The 27,580-nt window shown below is 39.6% G+C and overlaps 2 protein-coding genes across 7 annotated transcripts in view; one reads left to right on the forward strand and one right to left on the reverse strand.

Moving 5' to 3' along the window:
• ST6GAL2 (ST6 beta-galactoside alpha-2,6-sialyltransferase 2) overlaps window positions 1-27,192 on the forward strand; it is a 170,175-nt gene extending 142,983 nt beyond the window's left edge. For all 6 annotated transcript variants that reach the window (XM_064407966.1, XM_064407969.1, XM_064407970.1 and 3 more), the window contains 5 exons: window positions 2,621-3,623; window positions 7,458-7,555; window positions 10,686-10,787; window positions 11,893-12,067; window positions 23,367-27,192. In XM_064407966.1, the coding sequence (XP_064264036.1) occupies window positions 2,678-3,623; window positions 7,458-7,555; window positions 10,686-10,787; window positions 11,893-12,067; window positions 23,367-23,635 (1,590 nt within the window). In that variant the 5' untranslated portion in view covers window positions 2,621-2,677 and the 3' untranslated portion in view covers window positions 23,636-27,192. The remainder of the gene's footprint in view (window positions 1-2,620; window positions 3,624-7,457; window positions 7,556-10,685; window positions 10,788-11,892; window positions 12,068-23,366) is intronic.
• LOC135293595 (pinopsin-like) overlaps window positions 16,776-27,580 on the reverse strand; it is a 75,713-nt gene continuing 64,908 nt past the window's right edge. The window contains exon 4 of the mRNA XM_064407971.1: window positions 16,776-21,709. Coding sequence (XP_064264041.1) covers window positions 21,494-21,709 — 216 coding nt within the window. The 3' untranslated portion in view covers window positions 16,776-21,493. The remainder of the gene's footprint in view (window positions 21,710-27,580) is intronic.

Genomic DNA, 27,580 nt, shown 5'->3' on the forward strand with positions numbered 1-27,580 from the left:
GAATTAAGGCTAAACCTTTCTATTTCTTAGCAACTTCTGGTTATAAGATACAACAAAACTTGACTGAGGGTGGGGGGGAAGTGATCAAATTGTAAGATTTATAGATTAAATTGTGTCTGGACTTGCTACGTGACTCAGTGCAAAATATGAGTGACCTCTTCCTTTATGACTTTGACTTCCTGCAAGCTTATCTGTTAAAAAGATCCTGTGAGATGCTTCCATTGCAGATCTTGTAAGAAGTGTATATTCAGCAGAGAAACATCTGACTGAGCAAAGACTAACTTACACAGTGGTTTGGAAGCCACATGTTGAAAGTGCTGGGGAAACACATTCAGGGAAAATGATAAAAAGAGATGAAAGCAGTTCAGATGGGTAAAGAATGCTGATTTTAAAATGTGAACCATCTGAACACTGATGAGTGGGCAGGTTGCAATAACTTCTGGGCAGACCTAACTGGTACAACAGCCATATACTGTAAGGCAACTCCCACAGGACATCACCTGCAGTGATTTAAAATTGGAAGGTGTGGGAGTGTCGAGGTACTGCAGAGAGTAATCTTGCAGCAGCAGAGTGCAAATAGGAAATGGGTCAGTTGGAGTAATAGCTTTCTTTCTTGTAGTTTGTGTGAGCTGAGCCAAGCCAAACATATGTGGAGCACTGGGTTATCACAGTCACAATTATTTTTTTTTCTGTGTATTAGAAATTGCAATGAAATTTGGTCATCCAAATGTAACTTTATTAATCCTCCCTCTGGTTGGACACTACTTTGAGCCCCAAAGTCAGCTGTCTTTGTCTAATGTTCTAGGCTTTGACGAGATCATTAAAATAGACTGTGTTTGGAAATGTAATAGTGCGGTCTCACATTCTCAGGAGGTCAGCAGAAACACGGCCTGAAGTATCTCTGCTGATACCACCTGCGGTTTGTTCTCGCCTCTGCATTGTGCCAGGCGATTTGTGCTGAAACAACTGGATGTGTGACCACACTGAAGTGAGAAAAGGGGCTGACCCAGTTTAAAAAAAAAACCAAAACAACCAAAACCAAGAAAACCCTCTAACATGTATTTCCCTGCTGTATCAGTTCCTCACATGGGGGTCTTGGCAGCAGCAGAGGCACAGTGCAGGAATGAAGGATGGAAAGAGAATGTCTTACACTGGTGTTACTGCTGGGTTCTTTTTCATGTGAAAACACAGTCTTAGTTACAGCTTTGGTTTAAACTTTGCACTCAGCTTTGATGTACTTTAGCAGCTTGCAGAAAGGTGATAGCGTGTGGTGACTGTGGTTTTGGTCCCTCCTGATGGGCAGCGTGAGCAGGCAGTGTGTTATCACAGGCCTGTAAGCTGTTTGGATGTGATGTGATGAGATGGTGGCTCCTGAGGCGCAGGTTGGTAATGAAATCCAAGCTTGCTCCTGCTCACATTTGTCTCTGCTGATCACAGCCGCTGGTACAAGTGGCTCTTAAGTCCCACCATTAAGTTGCCATCGAAACAAATGGGTTAGAAAGAAAACTCCAGAAGAAGGGGATTCAGTGATCTGTCACTAATTAGTACACTGAGTTACACTGATGATGGCTGTGGTGCAGGGAGGTGAATGGTAAGCTTATGGTGGGGATTTGCCTCAGTCAGGCTTGTAACTGATAGTCACACCACTTGATTAAGCAAGTGAGTTCGTGTAAGGGCATAGTGTGCTCGATGGTCTAGCAATGTGGTATGTATTTTCCTTGGAACACAGCCCCCTCAGTCAAACTTTGTTTCATTTGGACCATGCATCCCTCCACTAATGCACAAGCCGTCCAAATCCCCCAGGTATTACTAGGGCACATATTTCCAGGACTAGGTCTGACATTCTCTACCCACTCCCTTTACATAAATCTCTATCTTATCCTAAAGGAATGTATTTAGATAGTTGTGCCACCCATTCTGCTTTTTGGAAAATCCAAACCCCTGGCACCTTGATGTGCACAAGTCCTTCATGCCACTTCAGTGTGCATGCAGCATCCACAGCAGAGGAACAGGAGTTGTTCTTATTCAGGTCTGATACCAGGCAAGAAATGCTGTAGCCACTGGGGCTGTGCCAGCTCATACCAGCTGAGGAAGAGGCTGTCTTCTGACCCATTTGTGTGATGTTCTACCCTCACCCCCTGCTGATATGCACAGAACACCATCCTTTCCAGGCTGTGGACAGAGAGGGCTGCACCTTAGAGCTTGTGCTCCCTGCCTGGTCCCTTTGGAGATGGGCTTGCTCTCAGTGGTAAAGAGAAGACAGCTTCTGTTGCACTCACTGTGCATGCACCAGGCATGGGCTTTGCTTTTGCTCTCTTAGTGCTATGCTTGGTATAGCAGAAGCGGGCAGGCACATGATCTCCCTGAAGGCAGGATCCAGTGTTACTGTAGAAACTGGCCACCAGCTTCTTTTGTAGCTAGCAGCTGTCACAGTGTGGTTACAGCCAAAGCGTGTCACTCCCACAGTGTCTGCGGGCTCTGGAGTTCTGTTTCTGCCACTGAAACCTTTGTGCTGCTGCCTGGAGATTAATTCTGCACCATCTATCAATATGTGTTAAGATATTTCTGAGTTGTATTTATTTTTCAAACGATTTTTAATAGCATTTGATGTTCCTTACAGGTTTCATTTTCCTTCACCAATACTTCAAGGCACAGAGGAGCTGGTAAAGGCATTGCCATGAAACCTAATTTGAAGCAATGGAAACAACTCATGCTTTTTGGTATCTTTGCATGGGGCCTGCTATTCTTGGTGATATTCATCTATTTTACAGATAGCAACACTGCTGAACCAGTTCCAAGTTCTTTTTCTTACATTGAAACTAAGAGACTTCTGCCCCTTCAGGGCAAGCAGAGAGTAATCATGGGAGCCATTCATGACCCATCATTCTCTGAAACCATTGATGGGAATGAGGTACTGCTTAATGAAGATCTCCTAGGTACTTTTAAATCAGGGACTGGAAATTCTAAGAAATGGACTGTATTGGAAGAGACCTTTAGAAATGAAGATGAGTTTTTTCCACCCCAGTTGGGAAGAAAATCAAAAAGTGCTTTCTACCAAGTGAATGATGATTATTTATTTGCTGCTGGTCAGCCTCAGTCACACAACCACCTTCAAGAGATAGAAAAATTCATTTCGGCTGACATGAATAATCCAAAAGGAAATATTTTACAGAACAACTGGAGCCATCAGAGAAGAATGAGGAGAAGGAGCATAAAGCATAGGAGAGGCCAGATGCTTGATGAATCTGATGACTGGGATGGGCTGTATTCCACAATGTCGAAATCCTTTCTTTACAAGCTTTGGAAAGGGGATGTCTCTTCCAAGATGTTAAACCCTCGACTGCAGAAGGCGATGAAAGATTATTTGAGTACCAATAAGCATGGGGTGCGGTTCAAGGGGAAACGAAACTCCAAGCTGACAGGAGACCAGCTATTCTGTGAGCTAAAAGAAAGAGTGAATGTGAAAACAATAGATGGCAAGGAGGCTCCCTTCTCCACTCTTGGATGGGAAAAGCACGTTCCCCAAATTCCACTGGTCAAATTATATACACATGGCTTTGGGAGCTGTGCAGTAGTTATGTCTGCTGGTGCAATACTGAACTCCTCTCTAGGGGATGAAATAGGTGGGTGAAATGCTTCTATTTGTGTGTGTATATGTATGTATATGTGTGTGTGTTCATGTTTAAATTTCAAAAGGTTCATGCTTCTCAGGCACAGCTCTGTAAAGTCTGGTTGTTCTCTCTCACTAGAGTTGCATGAATGTAAACTAATGGACTTCAGTGAGGCTGTTCCCTTTCAGAACAATATAACTGAAAGGAAAATCAAGCCTGAAGTCATAAACTAATTTAAAGAAAACAATTATGCCTTCTTATCACATTACAGCTTGTAGTGGGGAGGCGGAACTGGTTTCAGCAGATTTGCTGTATGCAACATTTGTGTGCAACATGCTTTTATTTCTTCAGCAGATTAGAGCTATATGTTCAGGTTTTATTCTGCACAGCTGTGTTACACTGGTCTTTATTTTGCAGTAGCTCATGAGAAACTACTGTTGTATGGCTGAAGCAGTAGTGTGTCCTCTTCATCTCCTGCTGGTTTAGAGTTCACAGGCATAAAGAATTCAGACCCTTGAGTATCTTCATACCCTGAGATCAAGTCCCCTGGTCTCTTTTCTGAGACTGAATTTAAATGAGTTCTAGTGTGTTCACCCATTGTTTTCCCATTGCTACGCTGAGTCAATGAGCTTACACATGTGCTGAGATGTCAGTGTCACTCAGAATCCCCCACCTCAAGGTTTGAGTTTTGTAGTAGCTATTCAGAAAAGGATGGTGGGACCATAAAACTAATCCAGGTCACTTATTTTTTTCTTTTCAAAAATTGCTACTACTTGTGTTAGCCTCAGTAGTTCTTCATTTTAGTAGTACATGTGCAGTATGCTAAGAGTGTTGAAAGAAGGAAGAAAGGTTTCAGAACTTGTTTCTGAAACAAGAAGAGTCATCTCCTTCAGCTATCTATAAAAAAACCTTTTGATGTTCACTCATTAATCCTCCCCATCTTCCAGGACTTCACATCCCAATACTTGCCTTATCACTCTGTATCATCTCTTTGACACAGATAGGTTTTCTTTAAATCTCTGGGATATGTTGGAACTCCTAGGATTATCAAACTACTGCAATAGGCTTCCAGCACAGGAGAGGTGCCCAGCTAGCCTGTAGCTAAAATCACACCAGGGTAATTCCACAGGAAGCCTCACTGGTTTAGAAATCTTTGAGTGAAAAAGCTTAGCAGTTCCTACCTTCTCCAGCATGTTATCTTTGACTGAAACAAAATCTTCTGTTATGTTCCCCAGTACACCCAGTTTGCACCAGTATGGATTAGTGCTGTACTGTAGAATCCGTAGCACATAATCACACATTACAGCATGCTTCAAGTCATATTTGTACACTCAGGTGCAGCCCAGGCATGGACTTGGGTGCTTGACATGGTACCTGGGCCCTGCCTGCTCCTGTGTGTACCCATTTTCTTCGGAAGTTTCTGGGCACAGAAGCTTAGGTTGTTTTCTACAGAAGAACTTTGGTTTTAAATGGGAAATCGTCATCTGATGCCACCCAAAGGGAGGAAGATTGGGTTTGAAAAAGCCCATATAGAATTTTCCGATCTCATATATGTTGTGCAAGGAGATGTTGGGGCACCAGGAATCACAGAAGGTTTTTTATAAGACTCTCGCAGGACAGATAGCAGCGACTGAGGAGAGGATTTGGCCCAGACTGTGGGCCAACAGCACTGCTAGACAAAGGAGAGCAATGTTAAGCTGAAAGAGAGGGGACTTAGATCAGATGTTAGGAAGAAATTCTTTACAGTGAGGGTAGTGACGCCCTGGAACAGGTTGTCCAGAGAAACTGTGGATGCCCTATCCCTGGAAATGTTCAAGGCCAGGTTTGATGGAGATCTGAGCAGGAATTGTCCCTGCTGTGGCAGGGTGGTTGGAATTAGATGGTCTTAAAGGTCCCTCCCACCAAACCATTCTGTGATTCTGTGGTTTATTCTCCCAAGAGAGAAAAAAAAAAACAAAACAAACCTATGAAAGAAGTAGCAAAGGACATTTCCCTTCATAGGCCTTTAGCTCCCTCTTCTGTGTTCCTATTAGAAACACAAGCAAAAATGTTAATTTGTGTTCTGCCTTTTGCCCTCCTCTTCCCCACCCCTCTGACTGGTTTTTAATGGAAGTAGGCATGGAAATACTGTGCAAGTATAGTAAACACTCCCATAATGATCATGCTATTAATTGAGAGAACCAATTACTTTGGCATCACAGGAAATAACAGGGATCTGTGATCAAACCCCAAACTTTTTTTGATCTTTAAAATGCTTATCTACAAACACATACTAAGATTAAAATCAGTTTATTTAAAACCAGCTATTTTTGGCAAAGAAGATTTTTTTCATCTGTATATGAAGAACCAGCATGAGTGTTGTTGGAAATGCATCACACTGTCTCACTTAAGCTGCAAATCATAAAATTCCCATTTCCTAATCTAGTTCTCAGTCAACAGATTGTCTAACAGTTGTCAATCAGGGGTCTAAATTTATGTTCTTAAATTTAATACAACAAACTTGTATTTTTCTTTTCCTTCTCCAAATATGTGAAATACCTACAGGTTGTATTCATTTTCTTTAGTTCCTGACAATCAAGATGCTTGGCAGATAAGGTCTAGGTGTTGAGGCTAGGGCTGTCCCTGAATTCGGACACAGGAAAAACTTCCACTCCTTAGCTTCTGAAGAGTTGGGTTTGTTTGGCATCTGGCAAAATCCCTTCTTTTCAGACATGACATATTAATGCTATTGTGTATGTCTGGGATCAGACTGCTGGCTGCATGCCATGCTGTGTTTTCCTGTATGGAGTACAAGAAGTGCAGAGAAAGGAGGAAAAAGATCCCAGTTTGATAGGAGCAAGCCAAGACTCCATTGAGGCATGTTGGTTATCTTTGGAGACTTTTGCCTCTTCCGTTTTTTTAGCTGCAGACAACACATTTTAAATGACTAGAGATGAACAGATGTACAGACTACCTGTGGGTTAAGGCGTTTCATATTCTCAGCTTCCTTGGATAGAAGGGATAAAACCAGATCAAATACCAGCTACCAACATGGACCATTGTTTCTAAACAATGGATAAAATGTCCTACTCTCCTTCACACCTTTTGGGCTTTGAGATCCCCTTAAAAGAAGCACTGGGAGGGTGATTATCTCTTATCCAATGGAGGCTTGCATGTGGTGTCTACCCTTGACCCATACTTGACCTAGAGCTGCTTTCGCTGCTCCATGACTCCGAGGTCAACTGCTTGTGGAGTAACTTTGACAGTTCAACTCTGTTAGATCTTTGCTAGCAAGGGATCCTGAGCTTTCTTTGTGTGAGCAGATGTGTGGGCTGGCTTCCATACAGAGGCTCTTTAAGATTTGTACTGAGCTTTAGAATAAGTACACAGTATGATTAATAGATTTGGGGTAGTCTGAGATTTTCAGGTATTATAAAATACTGTGAAACACAAGCTTATAGTTAAGCATTGTTGTTCATTCAAATGTGCAATTAGATATCCCTGCAGTTTACATGCTTTTCCATGGAGCAATTCTCTGTAAATTTTGTGACAGAAGTAGTGAGCAATTGTGTGTACTGGGTGTACTAATAGCCTTCCCACAGAACGTCTATCCAATTAAGAGAAGTATTTAAATATTGCATGCTAAATTAATAGATGATTCTGAACTTTTTTCCCAGTGGGCTTTTATGTTAATAACATATGGCAGATGCAAGAGGATTTTTGTTTGTGCATAGCAGAACATTCATCATCCTTAGAATATCCAGATTAGGACAATTGTATAAATTTTGTATTAGTTTGGATAACTGGTTTTATCTTATTGTTCTGTATATTAAGAAAAAAGAGTTACCCCCTCGTTTGTGCTCCTAGATTCTCATGATGCCGTTTTAAGATTTAATTCTGCTCCAACACGTGGCTATGAAAAAGATGTTGGCAATAAAACAACCATGCGCATCATTAATTCTCAGGTAAGATCTTCTTTTTCAGAGTTCAAGTCAGTGTCTCTTCTGTACAATATGACAGCAAATAAATAATCTCTGTAAAAGTGTTGGATAATATGGGAAGCAGGTAGTGATTCAGCACTCGTGATGCAGAGAAGTTGAAAGTTTTCCCTTACAGGGATGTTTGCACTGCTGTCAGTAGAGTGGCTCAATAGCCTCGCTTCAGAGAACCAGTTTGTAAAGTTTCTCATGTGAACTGATCTGTAAAGGCACTGCAGGATGCCAGAGAGCTGTCAGTACAGAAGACCTTGACCTGCTGAAGAAGGCATTGCCTCCAGGATTTTCATGAAGCTCAGGCTGTGGTGATTCCAAAGCTGTTTTCTCCTGTTTTCCAGTTCCCCAATTATTTCCTTGCTGGAAGGCAAAAGAAATGGGAACTGAGTTGTGTAACACTAGGCAAGTCATCATGATTTAAAAATTTGGAAAGAACTAGTAAAAAACTTTAGCATGTACTGGATATTACACATCAGGTGAGTTTGTTCATCTGAATGGAAACAAGAGAAAATGGAATTTTCTGCGTATGGGTGTAAATAAATAATTGTGACTTGAGCTACAGTGACACCTTATGGTTGAGATTAGTTTTTCAATTTCAAAAATGCTACTGCTTGAATTCTTGTCTTGGGCAAACCAAACCTCTTTGCTCTTCGTGAAATGCAGACAAAAAATCAGCAACAGAATTTCTGTGAAATTTTATGACATACTAAAATGAGTTTACTTGGTCAACACCAGGAGTATGGTTGGCCATGTAGCATACTCTCATATTGATTCTTGGTGAAGGAGAGCAAAATTTTCAGTTACTGTAATTCTTACAAGTTCATTTTTTCTTTTGCTTTGAGTGACTGCCCATGCTAAGTCTGTTCTTGGTGGATGTGTTTTTTATGTGTATAAGCTCATGTTCTTTACCGTCAAAAAGAGGACTGTTTGCTGTCATTCACTTCATTCATTTTGTAGGTCTTTGTGAGGCTGCTGAACAGACTTAGATCTTTGAAGTGATTTGGTTAAATATGCTCCCTTTCTTTTGTTCGCAAGAAGAAAGCAGAAATATCTTATTCTGCCTTAAGTGCTGTAATCAGTGTATAGAGAATGTGGATTTTAATGTATTTTGTTTTACTTTTTTATGTTGTTTTGTTGGGTTTTTTTTTTTCCTTTTCTTTGATGGTTCTCCATTTTACTGTTAGCAAAAATGTCCTGACATTGACCATGCCTGAACTCCTGAACTGGGCAAGGATAAAGGTTTAGAAACTCTTTATAGTTTACTAGACTCAGTGGGCTCCCTGTAGAAGAGAGAAATGTTCTCAGGGAGTGATCTGAGCTTTTTAGATCCCCAACAAATTCACAGAGATTGTGGTTAAATTAGCTGCTATCCATGCAGGGCAGAGTGGGGTCTTCTGGCTCCCAGAGCTGCTGCAGTACATTCCCACTGGGATGGTAGTGGAGGGTCCCGTGGTCTTCTCTTCTGCACTGTGTAAGGCTTGCTCCCCATAAGACCTCCCCAAAAAACAGAGCAAAGTTCTGGCCAGGTCAGCTGACATGGCTTGCTCACAAGTGTTTGTATTCCCACCAGCTTTGTGCTCCTTCAGAAAGCTTAGAAACCATCCATGGTGGTCTGTCCACCTGGTGAGAAATTAGCCTTGCCCTCTCCAAGCGTGAAATCTGCACAGGCCACTTGGTGGAAGCTGCTATCCCTACCTGTACTGTAACTGGGTTACCTTACAGGTTTACTGACCCTCCTCCCCTCCTCACTGTTGGAATCTCCTGCATTCATTTATTTAAAAGGCTGCTGTGGCCCCTTCTTCCTTCATATTCTCCACTGTGAAAGCCCAAAGGATGTGAAGGAAGCCTGTGCACTGGCAACAGATATTGTTATTGCAGCAAAAACTCATAGGTATGAATGCAGGCTCACTGAAAGTGAAATGTGTGTGGACAGCACATCCAGAGGACTCTTGCTTACTGAAAGGCAAGTAAGAGCTCCTTTGTGTGTAAGTGTGGAACCAAGATTTTAAAATCTTGGCCTTTTGATCAATTTGCTCTGTATACTCAAAAAAGGTGTTTGCATTCTGAGGTGAAAATTGTACTGAGAAATTAAGTTGGGGATGCTGCTAGCAGCATGACTAATTCTGTTCTTACTGTAGAAGGCTGATGGAAATCATTAAAGTCAAAGTTTATGGTAGGAAGAATATTGCTATGGCAACAATATTATTTTTCTGAAGAAAAATATGCATAATTAAACATGGCTCATTGGATCCTAAAGGGAAATGAAAATTATTATGGATTTATTTGTCTGGAATGTTGATTATTTTAACAGCTGGAAGAAAATTCATGCTGTTTTGACCAGTGCTGAACTGCCTGGCATTGGATGCACCAGGAATCAGAGATCTAGTTAGACATGGAGGGTTCTGGAAGCCTGCACCAGCAGGAGTGAAGAGTAGACTTCCAGTGTGTTGGGATGATCAGGCAAAGTACTGGGAGATACAGGAAAGAATTATATGTGAGCAGTAGATTAGAAGAAAATGACAGTTTCTTTCAAAAATAGCCCTGCAACATGCCTGTTGTTGGAATTGTTTCTCTAGGTATTCAAGTTTGTACCGTCATGGTGTAATTTGCATTTTTTGATTGAAATGACACTAACTTGCTGTTAAAATGAGAAAACCTCGTTTTAGAGGTGTGAAGAAAGAAATGTGAAAAAGGTGCTTGGGGATGGGTGGCAGAGAAAGACTTTGCCCTTGGGGGATGTAGCCCTTCAAAGAAAGCTGCTCTGTGTCCATGAGGATCCTGCAGGCATCTGAAATGGTGTTTTGTTTTCAAGTTCCAGAATACACAGTAATGCTGATATGCAATAACACAGCATCTCAAGTGGTACCATCACTCGCAGATGGAGAGTAATTCAGCATACTGCTACTTCAGACTGTAATGAGTGCTGTTTATGGCTAAGCTTTTTTTTGTATATTTTTTTAACAAAACAAGATGCTTAAAATCAACCAGAACTGAAGCATAACAAACAGCAGTGTGGGTAGGACTGTTCACTTGAGAGAAGGATTTTGCCATTTTTATGGATCCCACTTGCTTTTAATGCTATTCTTTGCCTTTGTGTTTGCAGATTCTCACCAATCCAAATCATCACTTTGTCGACAGCTCCTTGTATAAAGATGTTATCTTAGTAGCCTGGGATCCTGCTCCCTACTCTGCAAATCTGAATGTGGTAAGATATGCACTTAGACTTTTCTTGCCAATTATTTGAAAGTACTGGAGAAAATTAATTTGCTACTTTAGTCTCCTGGTTCTCCCTTTTCACCATGAGCCCCAGGTTCTGTCTGTATCTCAGTGGAGAATGCTGTGTCTATAGGAATTGGTCAAAATTGGTTTATTGGTCAAAAACTTTTTAGTAGCCAGCAATTATACTGGAAGGGATTGTTCTGAGATGCTAGGATAGATGAATGGTGGTATTTATTTGATAACACATTGCTATTTTTACATAACAGTGAGTTTTCTGTGTTTTTGCCAAGGAGGGAACGCTGCTAGATTTCAGAAGTAGGTTTTATCAGGAAAGGTGAAAAACTACCAATTTTTCCCCATCTTCCCCTCTGCCTTCCCAAACAAAATACAACATCCTTGTGATAGTCTCTCTGGGTGCCTTCCCCATTTCTCAGGCCTCCTCCCCACCAGCTTTCCCTTTGTGTCCACTGTCCCAGAGCCATCTGTGCCCTGCTGTCCACCCCCTCACTGAGAGCAGCAGATGTCCATCTGGTTGTCACTGGGGGAGTCTCTACTTTGGCTGTAGCTGCAGCTCCGGCAGACAAGTTGATCTGATGGTTTTTGGCACGGGGAGCTTGGAGCTGAGCAGGCTGCAGAGTAGAAAGTAAACCTTCATCTGCTGAACTCCCTTAGCAACAGATGCCAGAGGCTGCCTGCTTCCCACGCAGGCTGCCATCAGCCCGCGTCATGCGCTGCTGCTGCTGCCTCCGTCAGGGACAGGGACGCTTTCAGAGCAAGATTCACCCCCAGGCCCAGATATCATGTCAAAGCTCTTTGAACCTCTTCTTTAATGTGGATCTGTGAGGGAAAAATGGTCTTGGCTCATCCCACAGCAGCCAATTACTTATTGGGAGTTTCTGTATGAAGACAAGACACAGAGTAGCCCAGAGTGAGGAATGCCTTTCTAGCAGGAGCATCCACCAGTGCAGGCTGCTTTGCTACCTTTTCTTCTGTTCTGCACAACCCAAATGAAGCCACTTTATGCTATTGTACATGTAGTGCTCAAAAAATGTTTCTTACTATTAAAAAACATGTGACTTTTTTCCTCCCAGTGGTATAAGAAGCCAGACTACAATCTGTTCACTCCCTATGTACAGCATCGCAGGAAGAATCCAACCCAGCCATTCTACATCCTCCATCCAAAGTTTATATGGCAGCTCTGGGACATCATTCAGGAGAACACTAAAGAGAAGATACAGCCCAACCCTCCTTCTTCAGGGTTTATTGGTAGGTGTACCAAAGATGGTCCCAGCAGACATGTTAGATTTAAAAAATCATTTCAAATGTATACATTGCATGAGGATCGAGTCCATAAATGTGTACTGTGTGCTCTATACAGAAACAATAACAAAAACACACAGTATGAGAACTAGAAAGTAGCTGAGTGAATTTGATGTTCTGCTTTCTTGCCCTTCACATCCATAGTATGTCTACCATATCTATAAAATATGCATATATCTATGAGAAATTTGTGTTATTACATATTAATATATCTTTTGAGGACCTAGTCAATTCTGAAGTTCCTCATTGGGATCATAGAGCAGAGAATCCTTAGACAACAAAAGAATGCAGATGGCACATCATGTAGACAGGGTGAAATCAATGGCAGGTTGAGCTGTATTCCCTACATAGGCCAAGGGATTCAGGAGCTCAGTCTGAGCATGTCTCTTCTTCACTGGAAGCAGTAGTGTTTCACTGTATTTTTTTGGTCTTTCCTTAGTATTTCTGGGGGGACATTTTGACACTTTGCCCACAATTCATAGAGCAGAACAACTCATCTGATGTATAACAGGCACTGAGTGTGGACAGGTCTAAAGGATGCAAGCAGGCAGTGCGGCAAGGCTGAGTCAGGGTCATCCTGGCTTATGCTTCTACACTCAGAGGGCAGTACAGCCTTAAATACCATCTTCCACTTTGGAAACTCCATCCCTTCCTCACTGACATTGTGATATTGATCTAGGTATTTGCTGCAGTCAGAAATTGGTTTGGTAATTTCCTTTGTATTTGAATCTGAAAGCAAAGACACCTGAGAATGCATCTGATATGGGAAAACCAGATTTGAGCATTTATCTTGGGTTCTGTATGCAGTAGTGGCATCCTAGGATACCCTGGAGCACACCAAAGGCCTTAGAGAGGGTGCAGAAGCTCCCTGAGGGAGAATGCAAATGTTTCTGGGAGATGCCCATCAATGCCTTGAGTGGGTTGTGCATACCTGGAACATGAGTGGAAAGTAAAGGAGGCCTGGTATGTTGTTGGAGAGGGCCTTGGCTGTTGGTTACTTCTTGAAGTGAGGGTTTTTTTGGAACCTGCTTGTAAAAATTCACAGGGAGAAGACAGCTCATGTAGAATGATCTCACCAGCTGCATTTTGCAAAGTGTTTCTTGTAGCAATGAAGTTGTTGATAAAAATAGGTTAACAGCTGCTGATTGTAAGAATATTGAAGAGGATCATTGTGCTGTCAATCTGTACTTCCACCATACATAAAAAACACTTCAAAAGCTTTCTTTGAAGAAATGGAATTAATTTCACTATGAGAATAGAACAGCAATCTTCAATCCCAAATCTAAATGTTAGTGACAAAAAAAATCCTTCAAGCAGAGAAAGCTTTGAAAATATAAACCATTAAACAAGCAAAATTTTAACAACAAAAGCTGTACAGATAAATATACTCTGTGTACAGATGCAGATTTGCCTTCTTCTCTAGTGGGAATTTTATTTATATTGTTCTTTTCCAAGAAGCAGTGCTTTTTGGTAGGCTGTTACTAACTTTAAAGAAACAAGGTATTAAAATGAGCTTATTGGATGTCATATCCACCCCATTTCATAACTAGATACTGTTCTGGTAGATGTATTTTAAATATTTTATTAGGGAGAGTCTTCCTGTTTTGATAACCTTATTGAATGCATTGCACATTTAACACAATCTAAATACAGAGGTAGCACAGAAACAGCAAATGCATATTGTCAGGGACTTAAAGGGTAAGATAAAGCTTAAAAAATATAATGCAGCTTGGCAGAAAGCTGAAAAGTCATGTGGGTCTTCAGTTCAGGTGTCTCTCAATCACTCATGCAGCAAATAATCCTGTTGGAACTGAAGCTAGCAGACACAAATAGTGTGCCTGTATGAAGGAGGTGTGCTGAATACTGAGCTTCTACCTGATCTTATGAAATCTATAAAATTATTTCCTATAGAATTAGTAGAAAGATTAAGTGATGGCCATCATAAAATATGAGTGTCTTAATTCCAAGAAGAGAAAATAATTTTTTTAATTACCACACTACTAAATGCCACTGTGCTTAGAAGAGCTATATGAAGGAAATGGGCTGTTGTTAAATAGAGGGTATGAATTTTTACAGAGATATACATTCCTGAATCTGAGCAATTTCTAGCATGGACCATGATGATTCTAATCATATAGAAAAGGTTACAAAAATGGTTCTGAGTCAAGGCACTTTTGTTTCAAGCTTTTTAGCTTCCATTAGGCCCAGTTTACAAAATTGGACAAATGTATAAATTAAAACATGGAAACATCAGAATGTTTCTTTTCACAAATGTCAAGAATGTTTTAGCATGGTCTTACACTGTTTCATCAGTAATTACATTTTTCTCCTGACAGTTTTGTATATTCCTGCACTTAGTACTATTTATAAGAAACTAAATCTTGCCAAAGAAAGGATGTTGGTGGAATGTGTCCTCAAGGTGTTCTTCTGCAGCAATGAGTCAGCATCCTTCCACAGTGACTTATGTCAGGGGAATCTTTCCACATTGTTAATAACTGTATTACAGTACTTAAATCACAATATTATTAAATCTTTCAGAAAGGGAGCCAGTGGGGAAGAGGTAGTCTCTCATGTGCTTTGATTTTAGAGGAATGAGAGAGAAGAGGTAGAACTTCTCCCCTGTTTTTTTCACTGCATGGGGGCTAGGGGAAAAAATGGTTTTTGCACTTCCTTTGGGGTATGGGCTGCCCTACATCTGCATAAATTCCACCTGGACCCCCTGCCTCCCTCAAACCCTGCTACATCAGCTCTGCACCAGCTCAGTGTTGCTGAGGAGAGGCAGTAGCATTTGACAGCTGGGGCTGGGTGAGGGAACACAGGGTGTGTCCCAGCTGTGGAGGGGAAATGAGAGGATGGGAAGAGCAGGATTGGTTGGGGGAGATGATGGTTTGTGGGTAAAGGTCCAACAGGGTAAACCAACCTTTTGATTTTAATCTGGGGGTCTCTTTTGGTTTGTTTGCTGGGACACCAGCATGGACTTTAGCTGGCTTGTAGCATTGCCTTATGTGACATGTCATAGCTTAACTGATGTCACTCTTCATCACAAACCATTTATTCTTTGTATTTCTAGTCTAATCTTTATAAGAGCTTTGAGAACCCATTCCTTCTTATTTTTGCATTGCTTTTGCAGCTGCTGCCTTCATGCTTCTAAACAAATTTCTGCACAGTATTCTCATCATCTTGCATTAGCATTAGGCAATTGCCATGGTGGCTTTTCACAGTTAAAGTTGTTGATTTGAGTTTGGCTGAAAATAAGTTTGCTAAATGAGTATTGATATGTTTACGTCTCATCTTGGACTTGGATCTATGCCATTTTTCTCAGAAGACATATAAGCATTCAACCACCAAACCTCAGACTTGGAGTCCACTGGCAAATCCTAAATTACCACTGTTACTAGGGAAGGATTTGCCCTACCTTTTGGCAAGAGATATAAGTCACCTCTCACTTCCTGTTAATAAGTCTTTCACTGTGAAATGTGAACTCAGTATTCCTCCTTTCTGTACATATCAAAGCTCAGTTTTTAATTGAATCTGATGTGTATAAAGTGTCAGTCTCTACTGTTACCATTCTGCTGTAAGAACTGACTGTTCCTGTACCCTCTTTGGTAGCCAATGTAAACAGCCTATTCTGACCTTACATTTTTGTCATCTGAAGACCAGGAGTAAAACTGCAGAATTTCCCAAGAAAAGCCTTCTGTGCTCATTGGATGGGGTGATACGTTAGCATTTGAAAATTCTGAGAGCTTTTTAATAATGTCAAGATCATATAAAGGCTTTTCTGTGGAGATTTTGCTCCTGTCCAGTGTTTACTTAGTGGATTTTTCTATAAATTCCTACTTACCATAGTCCATCAGTACACTTTGCTGATTTACTTCTTCAGAGGTGACTTTACATAGATGTGAATTTTAATTACTGTTAGAGAGCAGTGACTTTTATCTTTTTAAAAGCTAGGTGAAAGCTGTGACTGCAGTATTTTGGTTTGTTTTCAATCAAAACATGACCTGTGTAGATTCTTACATTTTAGGTTGTCTGTGTAGGTGGTAGTTTTGATATGTGCTAGAAATTTTAGCATAACATACAGTCCACTGAACACAAAATAACTAAGCCCAGATTACTTTATTGTTGGGAGAAGAGAAATGTTGTTTGAGGCTTTACAGTTGACATTCCAGTTTTAACAGTTATGCATCAGTAATAGTCAATAACATTATTTTAATCTTCATTTACATGCATCAAGACAATAGTACAAACAAGGCTATCATTACACTGCAACATTAGCAGGTTATTGTATGACTAAGAACTTAAATTTAAAACAGCTTCAGAGAGCATGTTGCATAGCAGTATACAGCTGATCTCCAACTCTGCTTAGAAAAAAATGCACTTTCATTAACTGAAAGAAACAATTGGAAATATTAAGACTTGCCTTTGTTGCTGTTATTCAGTTGCTTTAACAGCAGTTGGTGCAAGAACAGAATAGTGCCCACTCTTGCCAGCTCAATGTTGTTCACTAAGCTAATATATGTATTAGCCCACATATAAATAATACCTCCAATACATAAGCTTCAAATTATTCTTGCACTAATAAAAAGCATGCTGAAATTTGAGTATCTCCCACTTCTCAAAATGGAGACATAAAAGGGCAAACTCTCCTCTTAAATCACATTAAAAAAATTTATTATTCTAGTGTATCTCCCAAAATTAAACAGTACATTTAGAATTACATTATATTACTGGTCAGTATTTTCCAGTCTGTGCTCATATTACAGAATGTATTATTGTGATTAATGTAGAGCTTTTTGCATTCACCAAGTTATAAATATGCAATTTTCAAGGTCTACTATGTAATGCTAGTATCTATACATCAAAGATGACAAGTATTGCACAAATTATTAAGCTTAGGCACAGGGCCACTTGGTGACAATTTTTTGATAAATAATTTTTCTTGTGGTTAATATTTTTCACATAGTTCATGAACTAAACAGAGGTAAGGGAACTCTTTTTAAGAAACAAAGTGTTTTAAAAAGCCAGAGCTACTTTTACTGCATGTACCAAAAATAACTGAGGCACATTTGGCCCAGTTTCAAGGACTGGTACCTGCAATCCAGTCAAGAGACACTATAGTAGTAGACTATTACAGAGAAGACTACACCTTCTAAATGCTTTGTGCTTATTTGTAATACTTTAAAATACACAAACTTACTAGTATATTTAGCTAAATTATTTTCTATAACTGAATTTACGATGTGTGTGAAATGACACATTATGGGAATGAATCAGATTATGTGTATTTAAGTGTTTTCAGCATCTCTTACATTATGTTATAATGATCCTGTATTCTTGATGAATGTTTGACTTACACTTATAATTCTAGATGCTTTCATACAGCATCTGTTGATTCAGATATATTAAACTATATTTTATTTATTTGTAAACTAAAAAACATTCTTTTTTAAATTAGAGTGCTAACCACAATGCTTAATTGTACCATACAATATTCATGTTGGAAAATTAAAACCTTTGGAATTATTCAAATTGCCAAGAACAAATAAAAAAACAATTTTCTCCTTATGATTAGAATCCATAGAAGAGGTTCATTTGTAAAAACCATTCATGCAAGGAATTTAATCTTCATATAGTTCTGGTTTAAATATTCTCAGTGCAGATTGTAAAGCTAGGTTTATTGTGCCATTTGGAACTTAGTTTAAACTATACCCAACACTTCCTAACACCAAAAGTATCTGCCAAATAGAAAAAAATAAAAGTACTACATTACGCTTGATCTTAACCAGAATTCTAAGAAGACATAACACACTTTTCTAAGAATTTGAAATACTAATATATAATAATTCAAAATATGTAATACTGTTTTAGTGTCTACAATTGCACTGTTATAACAAAATTGCATTTTACTGTTTCTGACAATCACATAATTTCTTTGGAATAATATATGTTATAGTATTTTTAAAGAGTATTCTATGCTCACAATTCTTTTTTTTTCCCCTTTCTTTAAAATGTTCAGTTGGGTGTTCATGAACATTTCCATTCAACTATAAAACATTCACAAAGCACAGCTTTAAATGTTCTACCACAAAACAGGCAGAATTATTTTGCATTTTTCCATTTTTACAATTGTAATCCAAATGTGACTTTCAAGGGTATTAGAATTAGATTAGTGGCCTATGCAGAATTATCTTCAGTTGTGATTTTGAATGTATGGTAGCCCCAGTTATGTTTGTCAAAACTAAAATCATGCTGGATACCCTGACCTTTTCCTTAATGTGAAATATGGATTGGATATTTAAGATCTAAAAAGCTTTTTTATATTTAGATGCTATAGACAGCCTATAGGCTTTCCCTTTCAGTTTTTACATTTTCTCAGGTTGTGCATGTCTACTGGCCTTCCCCAAATATTTTGTAATTCTCTTAGAATTAGAATTTATGAGTGCTGGAAAAAACCTCCACATCTCCCATCAGCTTAATCCTTGCACATAAATTTGCCCTATCTGTACGGTCCATGTCTGGGTCAGTCAGAGAGCAGGATTTGTGCTTCCTGACTTCAGCTGTTCCCAGTGCAGGTCTGTATTTGTGTTAGTCACCCTCAGAATTGTTTCAGAAAAAAATAGGTACCTCTTAAATATTACTGTGAGCCCCAAATTGTCCTCAACATGTGAAATTTTCATCCCATACTGGGAGTGCAGCTATCCATGCTGCTACTCAGGCTTCTCCTACAGCCAACAGGAAAAACCAGGAGCTTCTGGGGAATGGCTTGTATGATCCATTAGACATGCCCTGCTTCCTAAAAGTGCCCACCTTCTTCTGCTGACAGCAAAGCAGCCTGTGATACCTATCTCAGGTGTGGGTAACTGCACCAGGGGCAGTTTTTGTTTTTGTGCCTTGTTTTTGTTTCTTCTCATTGTGCTTCTGGAAGAGCCAGTTATATTATTTTTCATGACGCTCCAAAAGCTACTTACACAGGAGAGTAGAGGAGAAGGTTCTTGATAGCCAAGAACCTTCTTATTTTTGGTTTCTAGTCAGTGGAGAGAAACAACATTAAAGTTCTCTTTAAGTGAACAATTCAACATATCCTAAAGGAGACATCTAAAATAAGTCAGATGAGTTTTGCCCTAGAAATACTTGTCACCTGCATTGTCTGTAAAGACTGCTTTAAACCAGCAAGGTCAGAGATGGGCATGAACATCTCAGTAAGATTAATTCTGTCCAGACTTTGTATTGTGTTGAGACAATGACTGTTTCATGATGTTTATTAATAGCTCCTTAGGTCACATGTAAGACAGTCTGCGCTGTTTTATATATATAATAATTGTGCATTGACTGAAAATTGTTGTAAGGACTGTTAGCAAAGACAAATATTGAAGTGTATGGAAATTCTTCACCTTACAGGCTATCAAGTAATGAGGCTTTCATTCATACTGATAACTGGGAGAGTGTTGAGACATGGAACAAAGTCAGTGCAGATGATGTTGAATTGGGTGGTGATGTGAAAAGTACACAGACAAAAGAAGTAAGAGTAAAGACATACTCAGACGGGCAGTACAGGCACAGGACATAAACAAGGCACACCTTGGCACTACAGGTGTGGGAGAAAATGCCAAGAAATTCAGCCACAAAACAGAAACTTAGAAAGCAGTAATACAGACAGAAATGTGTAAAGATAATGACTGGGAAGCAATCTGAGGGATTTCTCAGAATAGACAGGCAAGCAAAATGAGTTAATTGGACCAAAATTGCCTGAAAGCAGTCAGACACATTCCTCTTCTTTAGTTTTTAGACTGCAACCAAAACATTAAAGTTCAAACGTAATGTAGAAAGTATTTTGGGGGTCATGTAAGTGGCAAAAAGCAATCGGTGATTTTAAAAAATTTATAATATCACTGAAGCTAAATGGAGGAGAGAAGGGAAGGTACATGAAAATGTAGACAGCTTGGCACACTTATATCTGCTGGATGAAGATGTCAGTAGCTTCCTGCAGTGTTAAAACCAAGCAAAGACAGGAATGGGGTTAAAGAATGGTATGAAAAAACATGGGGATGGAATGTGAGACCTGTAGTCCAGGGAGCTCTGTTGGCAGTGCTGGAGACTTAGGAAAAACAACTTAGACACATGGCATTAGAAAAAACATAGAATAAAACCTGAATATCTCTTAGTACATGGACTGATGTAAATGCCCTAGTGGTCAAAATTGCTGCTATTCTTTTAAAGATGTTCAATTAACATATTTTGTAAACTGAGTTTGCAGTAATGGCTCTATAACACTAGGGCTGTCCCCTGTGGAGGGGCTTCACATACTCCAAGGCCTGAGACAGAAATGAAACCACTTCTCTATTTTAGACAGGACTGTATTTGCACAAAAAAGATGGTTTCCTTTCCAAAAAGAAGTTGGTTTTTTTTTTCCAATTCTTCTCTATTTGTTTTATTGGGTTGTTTTTGTTGTTTGTTTGGTTTTTTTTTAATGCCGTGCAGAACAGCAGGAGCAGATCATTTCAAGGGAGAATCTGGGGGCTCTGCAGCTTAGTAGAGGGCCCTACTTCCTCAGGTTCATGTGTTGTCCTGCATCTCACCCACAGATGGTTTGGCTGGAAGTCCTGGTAGTACCGCACTGTGGTCCCGTGGGCTGGAGGTCTGTAGTGTTAGAGGTGCTAAAGGAAGAACAGCCTGGCACTGACCATCATTTTGCCCAGACTAGGGTTTGAGTATTTGACATGTACACAAGGCCTGGAAGTGTCAGGAGTGCTCCTGATTCCACCAGGACAGAGAAGCCTCTAGCACAGGGACAGTTCTGTGTGTGGTAAACTCTACTAGTTGTTGTAGCTCATCTCTCAGACTTCAACACAAGAATGTGCTATAACTTAGTGGTTACCACTCAAAAATAGTCTGACAAGTCAATGTCTTTTCTCCTGCCAAACATCATTGTCCAGCATGAGCAAAAACGTAAATTGAAGCTATGGTTATTTATGAGCAACCTAGACTGAAATCCCAAGACATGGTCTGGATGAAAGCAGGCAGGAAAAGTAAGGAGCTAAACTAGATAGCCCTGCATGCCTTTTTGGTTGATTCTGGAGGACACTGAACCACTGATGACTAGAAGGTAAAACTCTACCACTTCTATGTCCTCCATTAACTAATTTACAGCAAAGTCAATGATACTGCTTAAAATTTTGTCATGATTGAACCGTATCTGGAGTCAAGTGGCTAATTTTGTGTTATTAAGGAGTCACAATTTTTGTTCTGGACAGATTTTCAATTCCACAAATGGCAACTTCCTTTATTACTTGTAGAGCTAGCTTGGTAATGTGGCAGTGAAATAATAAAACACACTTTGGTTAAGGCTTGTAGTTTCCGTCAGAGCCAGTTTTTCTAAGATGTCGGTGGTATAGCTTTTGAAGTTGTCTCTGGGCACAGGAGAGAAGTCATTTTACTGTCTGTTTCTGGATGTGGTTCATTATTGCACACGGTTCCACCATCCGCCCTCCGATCCAGCTGGATAACAGTTACCTTGGAATGGTAGGTGGGCTCTACATCAGTGGAGGAAGGAGGCTGGCAGTGGAAAAGCTGACGAAAGCATTTGTAAAACTAAAACAACAAAAAACCAAATAATTCTAGATATAGCTGCTTGGCAGGTTACAATTCAGAGCATCTCTACAACACCTTCAATGCTAGGAAACTTGGTTTATTAAGCATGTACCTTTTTTTTCAAATAGGGATTAAATATTTTTTCACCATGAATATGTGTTTCTTGCTGCTTAAGGCTAAAGTTCACTCAAATTTGAGAACTTTAGAACTGATATGCTTAGCTTTTCTAACACTATAGATTCTGCAAAGCTGTAGAACAGTTATAAAATATTTTCAGAATCTTTAATTTATGATAAAAGCTGTGATCACAGAAGTAATTGGTTTTTAGTTAATTCACACATCAGGCAGGGAAAAGTCATTTTGATAATCTAATGATACACAACAGGGAGAACATAGGGTTCGTTTCATTAGCAAGCCATTGAAATCCCTGCATTCTCAAGTTGTAAAGTAAACTTCAGAAAATGGCTGTGCTTAATTAAGAAACCAAATTAATTTTTTATGTTAATTCATTTCACTTCTGAGATCTACCCAAAACACCTTTGATGATGCCAAAGCTGTTGAGCAGAAAAAAACCCCAAACAACAATTACATCAGTTCTCATCTGTAAGTGCCAAGTGAGCAGAGTCACACAGCTACCTCCCCTGAGAGCTGACAGTCCTGTTCCACAGATAGGGACACCAGTAATGCTACAAGTGCCTCAAATACCATTCCTACACTAATTTTTTTTTTTAAGTGAAATCTTAGAAAAATAAATAGCATCCAAACTTACTTCATGTCACTTTCCTTTTGCATGGCTTTGTGAAACAGAAAAGGCTTCCAGGAGCTGTGATTGATGTGAAAGTATTGTAGTTTAGGCAAAGTTGTTGATCATTATCTAGTATTAGTCCATCTGAAAATGTGCAGCTGCAACAGCATTATTTCTCTTGTTTTAAGGTTATAAAGACCACAGTTGATGGTGCTGATGACAGTATGCCATTGGCACATGGCAGAAAAAAATGGGTTGGCATTTTGTGGATTTCTTCTTGCTGAGCAAGGAAGTGGTGAGGGGCTTTTCCTTATGACAGCACTGCATTAAGTAGGAATCTGTCTCTGGTGTCTCTCCATGAGACTTGTCTGAAGCTGTGGGCTTCTGTGCCACCACTACATGGGTGATGTTTCTTTATATGCCCTTCTGCATGTGTTTGGCCAAGTCTTGCTGCTTAGACAGAACCAAGTGGATGGGAAAAGTGGAATTGGCTCAATTTCAGACTAAGAGAGACCAACATTGCAATAAGGTGGAGATGTTTCAAGGATTCTTGTGGGGAATGTTTTGTGGAGAGTCCACAGAGTAAAAGGGGGGGGAAGTGGGAAAGAGCAGTCTTCTCACTCAGGAGGCTGATAGTGATATGCAAGTTCTTTACAGGCTTTTCACTCTTCCTTTATGACTGTTATCCTACCCTGTTGACTCTACAGAGATCACAATCTTTATGTATGAGGGACAAGTGAAAGCTGCTCAAATAAAAGGAACGATTGCTTCACTTAATGATTTTACAGAATGCTTAAGGTGTGCGACAGCAAAGAAAAGAAGCAAAGAAAAAACAGATTGGATGACTGCTGGGAAATTTCTGCGAGAAAAGTGAAAGCTGGTGTTCACTTTTGTTTTCACTTCTTGTTGCAGGAATCCTCATCATGATGTCCATGTGTAATGAAGTGCACGTGTACGAGTACATCCCTTCAGTGCGGCAGACCGACCTGTGTCACTACCATGAACTCTACTACGATGCAGCTTGCACCTTAGGGGCCTACCATCCCCTGCTCTACGAGAAGCTCCTGGTGCAGAGGATGAACAAAGGTTTGCAGGATGATCTGTATCGGAAGGGGAAAGTCATTTTGCCAGGATTCAAAGCTGTCAAGTGCCCCAAACGAAATAATTTCCCACACTTGTAGAAGTAAGTCTTTCAGAAACAATGTGCAATAAGGTACTACTGTCGTACTATAAACAAGAAGAGAATACTTGAAAAAATATATCTTAGACCAATCTAGTCTTGAGTCTATAAATTGTAATTAAGTAGCAGGCATGAGAAGTACTTCTTTTCTGAGCCTGAGTATTTATTACTGCTTTGCAAATAGTTACAGAAGAAAAGCAAAAGCTTAGTTCATGAAGGTGCAAAGGACATACTTAGGCAGAAATATAATGTATCATTGTTGGTGTGACTGTCAGAATTTGTCAGTGGTCTCATGCCACATATGCTAGACTGTAAGTTTTTTTAAATGAATTTATTTAATTGTCAAACCTGGCATTGTGAAACAGCCTCCATTGTTCATGTATGTGTGGCCAGTTGAACAATGCAGCATTTCTCATGGCTCCATGGGATTTTCACACTCTCCCAGAATGAAGTAATTGCTACTCCGAGCTGTGCAGTCATTCACTAGAGCAGACTTCAATGCCTGTTCCTACACAGGCTGAGTTCCAGGCCTGCAGCTGAACAGGGGTTTAGGGTAGCCCTGAAGTGTGTGCAGAGATGGTTGTACATAGCTAAACCAGTTAAACTACTGGATGTGGTTTTGGATGCCAGTTTCTCATGCTCACACTGACTGAAGAGGGAAGAGAGAAACCATTTCTTTAGAGAAAAAAGAACATATTTGTAACCCAATTAGGAAGAAAAACTGTCCCTGAAAGGACTATCAGGAAGGTATGAGATGGAAATGGTGCCTCCCCCCAGTCTGCACAGATACAAAAGATCCAGAGAAAGCCAAGGGAGGCTGTGCAGCATTCACCCGTTACACTGAAAAGCAAGCATAGGGGCTCACCACTTGTCAACAAAGATAACATTCAGGAATAGAGACATTATTTTTAGGTATTTCATTGGTATCTGAATCAAAGTCACTTGTTCACAAGTTCTTGCTGTTTAGAAAGGAGAAGTTGTCTGACAAAAGAAGATGATATCAGCATTTTTTACTTAATGCTTGAAAGACTATAACCCAGAAAAGCTGTAATGCCTGCAAAAAAACCTGACAACAGATTGCATATGGAGATGGTTTGATATTTTCATTCATAACACACAAGGACAATATTCTTTAAGGTAATTCTAAAAGTTAATGGTCTGGAGTGGTTTTCTCAGTTGTTTGGTTTGGTTTGTTTTTTTCCCAGCTGACTGTACATTTTCTTTTAGAATAAGTTCAGCAGGAATATTCGTACACAAAAGCACATCTATGTCCTACTCATGTCCAACCAGTAAGAAAAGCAGACAGCTCAAAGGGGCATTGAAAGGAATAGCTGACTGGTTGTGGTGGAAAGTGTTTTTTGTGTTTTGACTTAAGCAAAAAGCTTTTTGCCAGAAAGGCAAAGACATTAATGACTATTTCACCTTCAGTTGCAAGGATAATCACAAAAGCCTTTTTCTCTCACTCAGCTCTTTGGGAAGTAGTATTGGACAGATCTTTTGGAAGGATTATTTTCCTTCCTCAAAATGAAGAATAAATATCTTACATAGGACTTAGTCTTCTTTTCGGGCTTTACGATGATCTTAAGATTCTTCTTATTGACAGAAATTATGTGTAGATGATCTAATAACTGTACTTCTGTATTGTATGGATAGTTATGTCCATGAGGCATTTTGGTACATATCAAAATTGTAAGTTTTACTCATACTGGGCTTGGACTCTGGATGTATTACATACCAATTTATTTTTTAATGTTATGTGTGGCGGCAACTTTTATTCTTGAAGTTAATAACATTCTTATTTAAATGCATGGAGGATAGATAGCCTACACAGAACTAATCTATTTTTCCATATGTTTGGTACCCTGTTTGCAAAACATAAGCAGTCTGAACAGTGCAATCAAATATGTCTCTCTCTGCTGTACCCTGGGTTAGCTATGACATAAATGTAAAGGAAGAGAGTTTAGCTTTCTAAGACTAGTGAATATGCTACTTTTCAATAAGCAGAAACTTCTAGAGTTCCAAAAAGAAAAAAAAATCGCTTTGACTGGCCTGCAACTGCTAACTTTTAATTTCAATTTTCACAAAGAAGACAAATACTAACTGCATTGCTCAACCACCCACAGCAGGATCATGTAGTATTATTTATTCTCTCAATAATTTTTCAGAATAATCAACATAGCTGTTGCTTACACAGAACAAGGCAAATGACAATGTTTCATGTAACAAGTGCTAGGCATACCTACTTAGTACATCACTTATATACCAATGCAGAACCAGGTCTGAATATTTATTACTGCTTTGCAAATAGTAACAGAAAAAAAAAATCTGTATATTTTTTATTTACTGGGCTGCACACTCAAGCACTTGCAGCCAAAATTTTTTCTTTGCCTTATCCTTTATATGGCAGTCAGTCCTCCTTCCATAAGTACAGATGCGGCTGTTATAGCACCAACACCTCCAAAGATGCTGCAGAGCTGTGCTGCAAACATTTGCTCACAGAAGAGGAAGACCAACCTGTGATGCCACCTTTAAAACTGAGCCTGGAATGGCTTTCTAACACTGGTATCCACTGTGATGTTTTACTGGTCTGCCTGCTCAAACACATTGTGGTTGTTTAAAAAGCTTTTTCTCTCCTACTTTGTCTTGTCCTCCTTCGGTGTCTGGCACAAGTGCAAGTGTGTTTGATCTGCTAATTGAGGGCTCCCCTCCACTTGCTGAAAGGGGGGAAGGGGCAGAAATAAAGGGGAAACATAGAGGACCTGCAGAGGTGCTCCTCTCAACACTTCTTACTCTCTGTGGCATTGGCATTCTGGCTTTTTTAAGAGCCCTCTGAGTGTTTTTGAATTCATGGGCATTTCCCCATCCCTTGTGAGGGCAGAGAAATGTTTGCAAAGAACCACATTCAGTAAATGTAAAACAATCAACATGTAACAACACTGAACCACAGCTCTTCTAAAAACAATGAGAGTGTTGGGTTTACATGCATGTTAAATGCTGTAAAGTGATAAGGAAGTGTATTTTTTCACCAAGAACATGGGACTTTTTGGGGAAAAGATACAGGCATGGCTTCATAGCTCTCCCATGTGGCTGTCAAACACTAACAGAGTGGGACAGCACCTAGACAAGAGAGGTTTGCACAAACCTGGTGCATCTCAAGGTGCATCATCAGCCAAGCAATTGCCTCTGCTGTTGGGCCCCTGAGCTCCCTTTGCACTTGTAGGCTTTAAATTTATGGAATTTTACTGACAAGTTGGAACAAGTTGCCTTCAAACACTATCAAGCCTCATTTCTGTGCCCTGGTGCTGTGGACAACAGTTAAAGTTAACTGGAACAAACCAGAAACACAGCAGCAGTTTAAGGAAATGCACTGAGTTTATGCTGAATTTAATTATGCTCTTCTTTCCCCACTGTGAATTCTGTCTGACTTGCGGTGCTCTATTATTTTATGCATTCAGTTTTGGATGGTTAAATCAAGGTATTCTTTTGTTTAATCAAGAAAAAATTATGAAATATTTTTGCCTCATTTTGAGCCAAAATCTTTTTACTAAAAAAAAATAATCATTTTGTTCCATTTCTCTACAGTTCTAAAGGTTACCTCAGCATAAACTCATAGCTCAGTCCATCCTTGGATTAAACTACTACACCTTTTTCTACCTTGTTGTGCAATTTTATGCTGTAGAAACTCTGGTAAATTCAGTGAAATTACCATTATGTACCTTTGGGGAGACAGAGGGGTGATATAAACACTCTAATATACTCTGTACAAATTTAATTTAAGCATTTCTTGGTTATGGTAAAGACATTTTCTTCGGTGAAGACATCTGAATTCTGAACTTGTTGCTGTAGATCTCTTGCCAAAGTCAGAAAAACCAAAAGAGTTGTTTTGTTTTTTTAATGAAGACAAGTGTCTACATTCACTGGTTGCACAGACTGAACACAGTAATTT

This window comes from Passer domesticus, chromosome 2 (assembly GCF_036417665.1).
Source record: "Passer domesticus isolate bPasDom1 chromosome 2, bPasDom1.hap1, whole genome shotgun sequence".
Classification (NCBI taxonomy): Eukaryota; Metazoa; Chordata; class Aves; order Passeriformes; family Passeridae; genus Passer; species Passer domesticus.